General features: G+C 45.9%; 1 protein-coding gene across 1 annotated transcript in view; it reads right to left on the reverse strand.

Moving 5' to 3' along the window:
• PACS1 (phosphofurin acidic cluster sorting protein 1) overlaps nucleotides 1-12,979 on the reverse strand; it is a 1,518,728-nt gene that overhangs the window by 928,138 nt on the left and 577,611 nt on the right. The window contains exon 5 of the mRNA XM_086938495.1: nucleotides 5,363-5,507. Within this exon, the coding sequence (XP_086794621.1) occupies nucleotides 5,363-5,507 (145 nt within the window). The remainder of the gene's footprint in view (nucleotides 1-5,362; nucleotides 5,508-12,979) is intronic.

Genomic DNA, 12,979 nt, shown 5'->3' on the forward strand with positions numbered 1-12,979 from the left:
TTGGGAGGTTACTGTGTATTAATGTGTGTGTGGTCCTGCACTAGTATGCAGACAGAACATTATAGTATGTGCATTAGAGGATATGTAAATTTCCCTGGTCCAGCAATAGTATGCAGTAGTAGGTATTCTTGGTAACTGGACGGTATATTATATACCGTACATTATTATTATTATCATTATTATTACAAAGAAAAGGCTGTCTTACTGTTTAGTACTTTCATTATTACTATTGCATCATTATTATTATTATTACATAGGGAAGCTATTTTATTACTTACATTACTATTTTCTCATTATTGCATTGCTTTTACATTATTATTACATAAATAGAGTTTGGCTCATGTTATTATGGTGTTCTTTTACGTTTACTTCTGGAATGTTCATCTTCTCTTCCTATGTTTATATATGTGTATACTATTTCATTTTGTTAAATATTATAAAGGGGAAGATGTGTAGTAATCTGCTTCTTATGTAATGCATCTCCCTGGCCCTGGTTCTCTGCCCGATGCTCTAGCTATATGATGTCATTTGGAATGTTATGGATGTTTGTACTTGAAGGTGGAGCTGTTGGAGAAGATGGCCTGGTGGGGCTTTTATTAAGACTTACATTGGAACTTACTACGCTGTAACTTGAAGAATAAACTACAACTACAAGAGCTGTCTCCCAGACTTCATTGATTTCTACATATACCATATACTAAAATAGTTGTATAACTTCATCACTGTGGCGCGAATTCCGCCGCAGTGCTGAGCATTCCTATCGCGAGCGTGGTCATGACGGCTCCCAGCCGTCATCAGCACACGCCCACCGTGACTCATGACGGCCGGGAGCCGTCATGAGCATCGAAGAGGTTAAGAACCACAACTTTTTATTTATTTTTATTTATTTACTTGAGTTCAATATAGCGCTGTCTAGACCCGGAGGCATCAGAGTGCTTTACATGAGGAGAGTTACATAGGTTACAAATTACACATTGCTACAGAAAGGTACAACAGTTAGAAGTTACATTCTTAGGTTAATGGCATATTGAGGGGTAAGGAGGTAATGTAGAAGGGAGAATTAAGTGGAGCATAGCCATAAGGATAGACAAAGCAGGCAGGTGGAGAGGAATCCAGGGGAGAGAGGAAGGGAAAAGGGGAGGTAGCCAAAGAATGAAGGAGGGAAGCGGAGGTGGAGGCGGTAGGGGACACAGCCTGGAGAAGGGGAAGTAACTGTGTCTGATGTCCAGCTGGGTGGGACAGGGATCATTCTTAGTCCTCAGTTTTGTGTGATTCCCATTTTCACGGTGGACTCTCTCAGTGGGGTCGCTGAGACTCCATGGCATAAGATGCTGGATCCCTCCCCAACAAGAGGAGAGGAGTGCTTTGGTCACAGGCACACTCTGAGGAGGGAAGAGGTGGGGGAGGGGGTAGGAAACCCAGCAGGACCACAGTGTCTGACATCTGGCAGGGTAGGAGACGGCTCCCAGTGGTGAGGTGATCAGACTCCGTCCTCCACTATGTGTGACACCCTTGTCACTGTGAACTCTCTCAGAGGGGTCTCTGAGACTCCAGGGCTAAGATGCTGGATCCATCCCCAACAAGGGGAGTAGGAGTGCTTTGGACAAGGGCATAGTTATAGGGGTCATTTAAGGGAGACAAGCAGGTGGAGAAAGGCACTCTCTGTAAAAGGATCTAATGGCTTTGCCACACCTCAACGAGCAAAGGCCTTTAGCCGGGCGCCCCTTCACAAGGATGCAATGTAAGTGCTTGACCGCCGCCATTTTAAGGTCAGGCACCGCTTGATCAGGATTGATTCTGCTGGCTCCACTGCTGTACGAGGAGCCCCCCCCTTCTCTGCACCTGGAGCATCTTCACACTAGCCGATCAAGCAGCATGCACAAAACACACTACACAAACTGTAGGCAAGGCAGCAATGGCTAGGGCAGACACTCGATGAAGCATTTGGAGAATGAAAGTCACGGAGCGTGACCATAACCACAGGTCCAGGCAACAATCGGTCAACTGGAGCTCCGCACTGCAGAACGCCGCAAATCCCCATCTCCCATCTGCTGCAGGCAATGTGGTAACCTTCCGGGCAGGTAACGGGTCGGGCAGCATTAATCCTGATGCTCGCACAAACTGCAGCAGTCCCAAAGGGTAAGCAGCGCAACGGGCAACGGCAGCATGATGCTCCTGGTTGCAGATGACCCCCTCACCTCTCACACTGTCAGCTACCTCTCATGAGGGCACAGGGGGAAAGTGCGGCATGGTAGCGGGAACACCGATAATCGTCCAGGATGCAGCTATCAATCAGGCCAGGCAGCTTAACAGGCTGCAGGCACACCATGCCACAGGCCGCCGCCAAGCCCCGCACCTCCGCGAGGACCTGTGAGGCCAGGCCACAAGCACTGGTGCATACGGCGGACCCTCCAACCAAGAGTGGCACCGCAGCCTGGAAATCTGTTAAGGCTGCCGCAAACTACAGATGTATCTTAAGCGGGCCGCCCGGCAATAGGCATTTCCGATCAACGCGGGCTCAACACTCCTCCGCAGATCACACCAGACGGCCACAGTCGGGCAAAACAAGCGGATGAAGGCACACCATACGCCAGGATCGTATTGGGTGTAGGTCCAATGTTCAGGGCTGCGCCTACGGTATAGCTGATCAATTTCAGCTGCGGGCGCCCACCGGGGAAGCGGGTGGGGGAGACCTTGAATACGCCGCTAATCAGGAGTAGGTTCCCAGGATTCCTTTCCCGATGTCGCAGCCCCGCTCAGCTACATCCAAACATGAGTCTGCTCCAACCCAGGGGACATCTTGAGGCTATATCGCCTGGCAAGACTTTAGCCGATATCCCGGCGATGCAGCATCCGGGTGGAATGGTGGCCACAACGGACGACACTCCCAAACTTCTGATGTCGGGAGATGACTCTTTCAGCTGGTTTAGTGGAGTTTAAGCGCCGTGCTAGGTTGTTCAGCGCGGGGCTTCTATAGAGCATAAGCTCTGAGCAGCCATGATGGATCTGGCTCCTCCTCCTCAATATATAATTTGCTGTACAAAGATTAATATAACTTAGCCAGGGAATCGCCAGTACATTGCCAAGGCACAGACAATCTAAATTAACTTGGTAAAACTTGTATCATCTTTGGACCATATGGAACGCCAAGGCAACAAGGGGTGGAGTGTAACTATATCTGTGAAGTTCTGTAGCCCTACTTCTCTATGAATAATCTCGAAAGAGGCTGAGGTAGGCAGACTGAATAGGCGTTTGAGGAAACTATTTTCGTCCGTCTGAAGCACCTTACTATTATGGTGACCTCACACACCAGCCCCATATGTTGCAATAGATAAAATCCTGGCCCTGTAGATTGCTATCATCTCCTTGATCGGCGTAGAGCCCAACTTGGCTGAAAATCCAAAAATTCCATGAGTACATCTGTTCATTTTGCCCCTACATTAGTGACTTCACAGGACCATGAGCCATTACCTGAAAAAGTGATACCCAGATAATAAAGGTATCAACAGTAACCACCGGCGTCTTATCCATAAAGAATGTTCTACATTGCTTATCCCTTGACCCACAAATCATTGTGTAGGTTTTGTTTTTATTAACAGTCAATTTTCTGGCAGTAATAAAAATCCCCAAAAGTGTTCATTAAACGTCGTAGCCCCACCGGAGTCCTGGCCAATAAGACAGCATCATTTGCATACAAAAGTACAGGTGTAGGGCGCCCAGTAACTTGGGGAGCGACTGCTTGTATTGCTTGTAAGGTCTGGTCCACCCAGTTAAACCAAGAGAATAGTAAAGGGGCAAGTACACAGCCTTGCTGAATACCGCATTTGACTGCAAAGCTATTAGTACAGTCACCTTATGGGCCATAGCGTACTTTACATGCTAGTTTCTCATATAACCTTGCCAAAAAGCAAATAATAGACTTAGGCAGTCCCATAGCGAGCAGAATTGTCCAGAGGATGGTGTGGTCTTCTAGATCAAAAGCGCTGCTCAGAACAGCAAAGAAGACATATAGTCAGCCACCTTTGACATGTTTATATTTGCCCATTAAAAGGTCCAGATTTACGCATTGCTCTATCAATCAATCAATCAATCAGGGATTTGTAAGCGCACTACTCACCAGTGAGGGTCTCAAGGTGCTGAGGGGGGTCCCCACAACTTTCCTAAAACCAAATTGTACTGGTGAAAGAATTGAGTATTCACAGGCCCATTCTTCTAATCTCTTGAGTAGAACTTTGCTCATCACTTTTGCGCCTCATCCATTCAATGGCTCGTCTAAAACTCTATTTCACTGAGCTCGATATATCATTTTTGTCTCCCACTAACACGTGTTCCACATTACTTGTTTATCTTGAGCAACATTGTATCTCACCCCACTTCCCTTTTCGTTTACCAGCTCTACCTTTTGTTCTATATACCCCAAGCGTCTCATAGATAAGTTCCTAAAGATTGCCATACTTTAGTAGGACCATGTTTCCTTATCAGCAGTGAGCGCAGGCTCACTTCCAACTGCCTCGCCGATTAGCATCACCTGCCAACACTGGTCCCTTGAGGACAAGACGTCACTTAGCACTGGAGGCCAACGAGTGGGAACACTGTCACTTACACACCCTGGATGTTACTCTTTCCTATCAATTTTACTGTACGGGGGTTCTATTGTATCTAGATTATCCTGCTATGATTTCCTACTGTTTGCAACTTCAAAACATAATAAACACATTTTGAACAACAATTGTGTGAGTCCTCCCACATATATATTCTCCCATAGAACTCCTGCCAAATGATAACCCTTGTAAAATGCTTTACACAAAAGTCTGCCCCAGGAATCAAGTGCTAATAAAATCGTTGATTCATTAATTCTGCTAAGTGTCTAGAAGAGATCTACGACCTTATTTGCACCCAGGAAATGCAGGCCAGTCTCTTTTAAAGGGGCAACACTTATTTCCAAATGCACTCTGCCAATATATTTGATTAATTTAAAATATATATACATATATATACATTATATTAAAACCTATTTTGATTCTAAACATTTATTAAAGTGTTCAAAGATTCTGCTGGTCAAGCAATGACAAAAATCCCTAGATAGCAAACCTAGTTGTTCCTTTGCAGCCCTTGAAAGTAAACAACAAAAGCAAGTGCCTGACTATAATTTCGCATACCCGTATGCTTGCCTTGGGTATAGAACATCTGGACATGCGTCAGAACATTTCATGTCAGTTAAATGCTAGCAAAAACGATTTTCACAATAAAACTCTAGTTGCTTACTTTTCTGTAAACATTATGTAATGATATTACTCACAAGGAGAAGAAAGAGATGTCGACTACACTTGTACTACAACAAGTGTGTGTTTTAAAGGCTTACCTGACATCTTTGACTTGGGAACTTCGTGGTCGATTGGCTGACTGGACAATGAAAGGATTTTAATCTCAGCTACTGGAACAGTTACATCCTTAACATTACTGTGTAGACCCAAGATCTGGGCTCCCTCACTGGGATGCTGTAAGACCTGAAAAGACATAACAAAACATGAGGTAATTAAATTGTTTCTTAATGACATGAAATGCACAAGATCTCTCTGAAGCATACAGAGTGTGTCTTGTAGTGGCATAGTGCACCACAGAGTTGAGAAGAGTGGCCCACAGTGGAGCAGAGTGTTGTACAGAGGAGCGTAGGAGCACACAATGTAGTATAGTGTCGTACAATGGCATACAGTGCAGAAGAGCATTGTAGAGTGCAGTTTTATAGAGTACAGTGAAGCGGCATACACTAGAATGTCATACAGTGGTAGAGAATGAGGTAAAGTGTTGTACAGAAGAGTCGAATTGAATAGCGTAGAGTGGATTGAAATGTCATGACGTAGCAGCGAGTGGAGTAACATGCTATAGAGTGGAGTGGAGTGGCGTAAAGTGGAGGCAGATGCTGTGTCAGAGTAAGGGAACCTGTCGTAGAGTAGAGTGGCATAGAGTTCAGTACACTGTTGCAGAGTGGAGTGTGGTACAGTGGAGTCGCATATAGTGTTGCAGAGTTGAGTAGCTTATGTTGAGTGGAGTGGTATAGAGTGCAGCAGTGGAGTAGAGTTGAAGTGTGTGGAGCAGTGTGTTACAGAGTAGAGTAAATTCTAGTGGAGAGCAAAGAGGGAGTTGTGTAGAGTGTTGCTGTAGGAGGCTTTCTTAGTATATCAGGCACACTAATTTAAGTGAAGCATCTTGCACTAATCCAGGCAACCCTTGTGGTGATTATAGTGGTCTGAGACAACCATAGAAAGCTCTCTAAGTGGTAGATGTGGAGAACAGTCTTCAGGCTTAGTCCAGAAGGAGTGTTAAGCAGCTTGTTATATCAGATCTAGTCACGTAGTGTAGGTTAAAACGAAAACGAAAAACACAGTGTAGTTATAAAAATATGTCTATTTATTACACAACACTCATTTACACATTGGTTTATCTCCTACCCGGAGATAGCAATACAAATATACACAATATTTCAATTGCAAACAAGTAAATTTGCAATTGAAAACAGGTAAGTAACACAATACACAGCTGTATCCAGGAGGAGACCAAACCATATACTAAGAAAGTGGAATGCAAACTGTGACCAAAGTCGAGACTTAAACCAGGAGACACAGAAGAGCTGGGGACACAAGGAACCACCCAAGCTAAGTACCCACGTACTCAACAGAAGTCAACGGGAAAGTTGCGGTTGCAGTTTGAAAGAAGCACCCTTCCCAGTGAACCCTGAAGAAACACCATGGAAGACAGAAGGTTGGAGAGTCACCCCCACCCAATGGGTACCCTAGGAACCAGGATACCTACACATGGGACGCTGGGTGCATAGGTGCGATGTGACGTCCGAAACCACCGTAGACGACATTAGAGGACTTCAGTAAAGATGCCGCTGGTGAAGACGGTGAAAGTGTTGGTGGAGTCCAAGGCAACGCAGTGAACATGGGTTTGGTCCCAGCAGTTCAGACGAGGGATACTGGCCTCAAAATTGCAGAGAGGACAGGTCAGGCCTCGAGGGAGTTGTAGAATCACCACCTGTGTTGCTGAGCCTTTCAAAGTCAGGAGCAGCAGATCAGTCAGCTTTGTTGCATACCCTGCACATGCAGGGGAGCGAGCGACTCCTTCACTCCAAGGGATATTGCTTCGGGTGTCCTAGATGCCCACAGGTCTGTTGAAGATCCTGGAAAAAGCACAGACACAGACGACAAAGAAGACTTGCAGAACAGCAAGACCAGAAGCAGCAGGAGTCTAACTTGATGCAGTCTTGGTTCCAAGCGAAGTCCAGCAAAGTCCAAGTGTCCAGATGGTCGAAGAGGGACGTGGTTTCAGGCTTGAGTCTTGCCCCACAATGAATTGGAGGACCCACCCACAGATAAACCCTTTTATACCCTAAGAAAGGGGTTAGGACGACTCAGGGGTCCCTTCTAGCGTATGGGGTGGACAGAGGGAGGATACTCCCATGTCCTTTGTCCAGTTTCACATAAGAGCGGGAGCCAGGGCTCCCAGAACTGGTTCCAACTGGAGTATGCAAGGAGGGCACCAAATATGCCCTTAAAAGCAGTCTGGTGGTGCTGGAAAGCGCCCCACCCCAGCCCAATACAATAAGTCCTATCTGGGAGATGGTCACGCCGCCCTGTGGCAGGAAACCTATTGTTCTACCTTCCCCTGCTCAAGCTCAGCTCAGCAGCAGGAGGCCAGAATCTAGTCTGGGGTAGGCGGCAGCACTAGCTTGCTGGAAGACCCTGGAAGGCTGTTACCAGGAGTACTTCCATGATGAGCCCCCCAGTGCATGGAAGCATACCTCCAACACTGGCAATGGTGTTGGGGTATGATTCCAACATGTTTGATACCAAACATGCCCAGGTTCGGCACAGCCACTATATTGTTAGCAGTTGTGTAATGACGCATGGCCACTATATGTATAAAAATGGCTGACCGCACTTAAAAATCCTGGAGTATCGACTCTGGGGGTTTGTAGGGGTGTCATGCTCATACAGAGGTACCTTCACACATATAACCGGGCACCCTGCCTTCAAGAATGAAAGGCCTGCCTTAGGGGTGACATAGGTTAAGTGTAGTGACCTCAGATATAAGGAATCTTGTAAGTGTCGTAAGTGGCGCTAGCACCAGCTTACACAGGCTGCAATGACAAGCCTTTAGTCACAGTTTAAGTGGTCTCTCAAGGGTGGCATGATTGGTGCTGCAGCCCATGGGAGACCCTTGGTGTTTCTATGCCCTGGTACCTTAATACCATATACTAGGGACTTACAAGGCTACACCTGGAGCCAATTGTGGAGGTACCAAAGTAATTACCATGTCAAATTTAGGGAGGAAGCAGAGTGGCTGGGGTCCTGATTAGCAGGATCCTTTCGAGACTAGTAAAAAAACATATTGACACCAGCAAAAAGTGGGGGTAACCATGAAAGCAGATCATGCTTTCCTACAGTTGCAGAGTGGAGTAAAGTCTGGTAGAGTGGCACAGAGTGCTACAATGTGGTATAGTGACAGACTGGAGTACAGTGTTGTACAGGGGAGTGGTATAGGGTTGAGTAGAGTTTGGTAAAGTGGAGGGACATAGAGTGTCATACAGTTGAGTAGGGGTTCAAAGAGCAGAGTAGGTTTGAGTGACAGACTGAAGTGGAGTAGAGTGCAATGTTGTACACTGTCGTAGAATGTCACATCGTAGAATATTGTGGTTGTAGGTAAAATATAAAATAGGAGGAAACCCCAGACAAACAAAAAGGCCCATCACCACAAAAGGCCCATCATGTTGCAAAAGGGCATAGAGTAAGGGTGGGTGGCTCAGTTAAATAGAGAAATATAATTAATAGCCTTTGAAAGAATTGAAGGTTACAGCACATGAGCACGTACCCCCACTCCCACTCTTGACAGACACTTTTCAAGCTAGATAAGAAATCCCTGAGAACAGCAGAACGACACACACACCCAGGAAGAGAAGTTAAAATATAATGAGCTTCAAAACTTTGTCAGTGTCACAGGATAAGGGGGACGGATCCAGGTAGAGACACAAGGTCACGAATGCAGGTGGTGTGAGGTATGTGGAAATATATCAATACCTTCTCCTGTCCTTTGACTTGTTTATTACTTGCTTGTGTAAGATAAAGTGCACAAAGTCAGTGTGGTTTTCGGGAATAAAAGGAGATGCCTGCGTGCAGTAAGTTGAGACAGTTTTCAGTCCTACAGGGTTGACTGCCTCCTGGCTGTTATTTGAGTAAGCCTATTTTCTATTGCCAACGACCTGTATTGTTGATTTTTTCCTAGTTAATAGTGGCGTACAGTGTCATGGAGTAGAGTGTTGTGGCATACAGTGGAGTGGTGTGCACTGGAATAGCCTATACCGGAGTGATATTCAGTTGAGCGGCATACACTGGAGTGACCTCTAGTGGAGTACCATATAGTGGAGTTGCATATGGTGGTACAGCGTAGAGTGGAATAGCACAGAATAAAGTGGCGTACAGTAAAGTAGTGTAGAGTGGAATATCATGGAGTAGAGTATCAGAGTGGAGTTGCGTATAGTGGTGTGTCCTAGACTAGAGTGGCGTACAGTGGAGTGGGATAGAGTGGAATAGCTTACAGTGTAATGGGGTACAGTGGGCTAGTGTACAATGGAGTGCCACACAGTGGAATAGCATACAGTAGAGTGGCGTAAAGTGGAATAGCACAGATTGGAGAGGTGTACAGTAGTGTAAAGTGGAATAGCGTACAGTGGAAGAGCAGCATACACTGGAGTGTCATAGAGCGGAATAGCCTGCAGTGGAGTGGAATATTGTAGAGAAGACTGACAGAGTAGAACAGCATACAATGGAATAGCATAGAGTGCATACAGTGGAGTCGCGTACAGTGGAATAGCATAGAATGTATGGAGTAGAGAGGAGTTACATACATTGGAATAGCGTAGAGTGGAGTGGTGTAGAGTGTAGTAACATATAGTGGAGTGGCATACAGTGGACTAGCTTACAGTGGAGTGTCAGAGTGGAATCCAATCAAAAATTAGTTTATCCAAAATTGAGGTTTACCAGTCTATCTGCTCCTCAAACCTAAGGTATCCACATCAAAACTAAAACACTTAAAACACAGCTGATATGATAATCCTATCCATCACATATTTAAACAAGCATTGGCAATGCCAATCTATCACTCCTGCTTGCTTTGCCACTGCAGACCCATTGACTTTGCAAATGTTTTTTGACAATGCTGAGAAATGTGTGTGCGTGTGTACTCCATGAGTATGGGATTTGATGGGTCAAGCAGCACACGAGAGAGCAAGAAAACCCATGCACTTGGCTGGAGTGCGAAAGGCAACAAAAAAGGTAGATCCCCCAATTTAAGCAGCGGAAAGATAAAAGTTATCCCCAGAAAATGATGCTAAAGAATGGGAAGAACAAACATGAGAAGAGAAAGGAATACTGGTGAATAAGAAGCAAGCAAATGAGACTGACCAGAAAGTCAACCAACGATTAAGTCAAGGGCCCAACAAAATCCCAAATATATTTTAATGTATTGGAGACAATAGATCTTTCATGACAGATAGCTAAAGCTGTATTCAGGAGAAAATAAAAGAGGCCACCTGACCTCAAAGACTGATACATGAGTAAAGAAACTAAAGCAAGATGGAAGAACCAGAAGACACAACGTACACCAGAAACATACTCAAGACTGTGTGGTACATTATCTATTGGTATAATAAAAAAAATCTATTATCACAAGCAATGTACTCCTTATGCAATGTATATAATGGACAGCTCACAAACTATTGAAGGCCAACTTAAAGGATAACGAAATATGCTGGAACTGAGGAGGGAAGGACTGCACATTAGTACACAATGTTTGAATGCACAAAATGCCACCCATTCAGGTTGGCTGTTGATCATGACCTTAATCTGATATTGAGCACCAACATGGAGCCAAAACCCAAAATAGTAACATTTGGGAGAAGTTGGGAGAGGGGTTGTATGCCAGTTCTCCTGTTGGGTGGGAATATCTCCTTCATGGTAAACGGACCTGTACCTCTGCCATGAGTGCCCAGGTGCACTGTTACTCAGACTTTTACTTTGTCCCTAGTGTCATGCTAACCTGTGTTCATAGTACGCACTGGATAACTGTTCCTACCATGGATGAATAGTCAAAGCGGTGATGGAAGCATTTTGTGTATTGTTAATTAGTAGTGTGCCATGTTTTTTTTCTGTTATCAAGGAATGCGGAGTCTACTGGTAAGAACTCGTGTAAAGTCACTTTTATGTGAAACCCAGAACCTTAATCTGACATCCAGTGTATAGGTCTAGTATGTGTATGTGCAGTGAGTGTATAGCACATGTGTTTTAGTAAGACTCTGTGTGACTCCGAGTACTGGGCCCACAGGAATCCAATGTTGGATGCCCTTGGTTTAGCATATCATAAAAAGATGGAGGAGGACAATACCACCAGGCAGAGGAAAACTGTTGCCTGCATCCCAGTGGCAGGAGGGTGGAGACCCAGACACTTAAGTGACTGAAGATGAAAACAGGGTTACGCCTAGAAATTCAATGAGGGCCTAGTTCACTAAGGGCTGCAGATTAGCTCTTTAAGATCAGTGCAGTTTGGTAAATGGAAGGAGTAAGTGGTGGGCCGGCAGTTTCTGTTGTTCAAAGGGAGAACAGTCCTAGGCAGGGCATATCCGGTCACTGATTATTGTTGGAGGAAGGCTGATAACAGCCAGATGCCATAGTCTCACACTTCCTTATGTCCAAGTTTTGGATACTCCCACTTGGATCCAGCCCCACTGCTACCGGCAGGGGGAACCATCACTGTGTAGAAAGGCTGTGTCTGAAGGGCAGCTTGAAAATGAACATTTAAAGAAAGGGCCCAAATCGGTTTTGAATGAGAAGACTGTTGATCTACATCCCCCGTCTGTAAAATGAGTAAAAAAGCGAGATCCAAAACACCTCTTGTTGTTTTAGACTCATGTTCCTATTGGCCAAGGAAGGGAGAGTTCCAGAGAGAACTTTCACAGTTGCTGTGCAGCCAGAGCCGGTGCCTGCTTTACAGCCAGTATCCCCAGAGGTGAGGGGACATAACCTGAAGCCTGCATTTTCAGCTGGGGGAGCTGTGGGTATTCCTGAAGTGCCAAGAAGCCTGCCTCCTGCTTGCTTGAGGAGAGGAGCATGCCTGGTCCTGCAGAGGGAGAAACTGTCTAGCAGAAGAAACCCAGCATGTTTCTGGTATGTGGAGCACCCAGAGAAAGTTGATTATTCTACAGATCAAAGACGGAAGGTTCGCTGGCCTTTCTGCATGGTTCTCCTATGAGTCACACTAAGTTTGTTACAGTTCAAGTAACTATGTCACACAGCAGTTTGCAGAGGGCTCAATGGACTGGTGCTTTAACCCCTCCCCTGCTGATGACGGAACCGCTCCGTCACCGTCATCAGCTGCTGTGGTGCTGTGCTGATGACGGAGCCGTTCCGTCATGGCCCGCCCGACGCTCCTGCGCGGCGTGAATTCCGTGCCTGCGCGGAGCGTTCCATTGAGTGGGCGGGGCCATTACGGAACTGTTCCGTCAAAAGCACAGCGCAACCGACTCTGGTGACGGAGCGGTTCCGTCACCGGCATGCGCCCGCCGTATTTCCGCCCGCCCCTTATCACTGTTCGGAATAGCCGTCGCAGTTAAGGGGTTAAAAAATGGAGAGAGTAAAACTGCATTGCTACCAAAGCAGGAAGCCCTCATCGGCCCAGAAGCTCATCATCGTGGATGATGGCCTGGAGGTCACATCTTTCAAATATAAATTCCTCTCTCCAACTGGATGGGATAGTCGCCATTGCTGATGATGTGGGTTGCCACATATCTGCCACATCATTCTCATCCCATGAACACTGTCCTAAGGCGAACATGTAGCTGTGGCCCCACCGAAGAGGAGGCACAACAATGAGTGTGGGAGCACGTACAGCACTCACTGTGCTAATACAGCTATATCGCTAACCAGTA

Source organism: Lissotriton vulgaris, chromosome 9 (genome assembly GCF_964263255.1).
Source record: "Lissotriton vulgaris chromosome 9, aLisVul1.2, whole genome shotgun sequence".
Lineage (NCBI taxonomy): Eukaryota > Metazoa > Chordata > Amphibia > Caudata > Salamandridae > Lissotriton > Lissotriton vulgaris.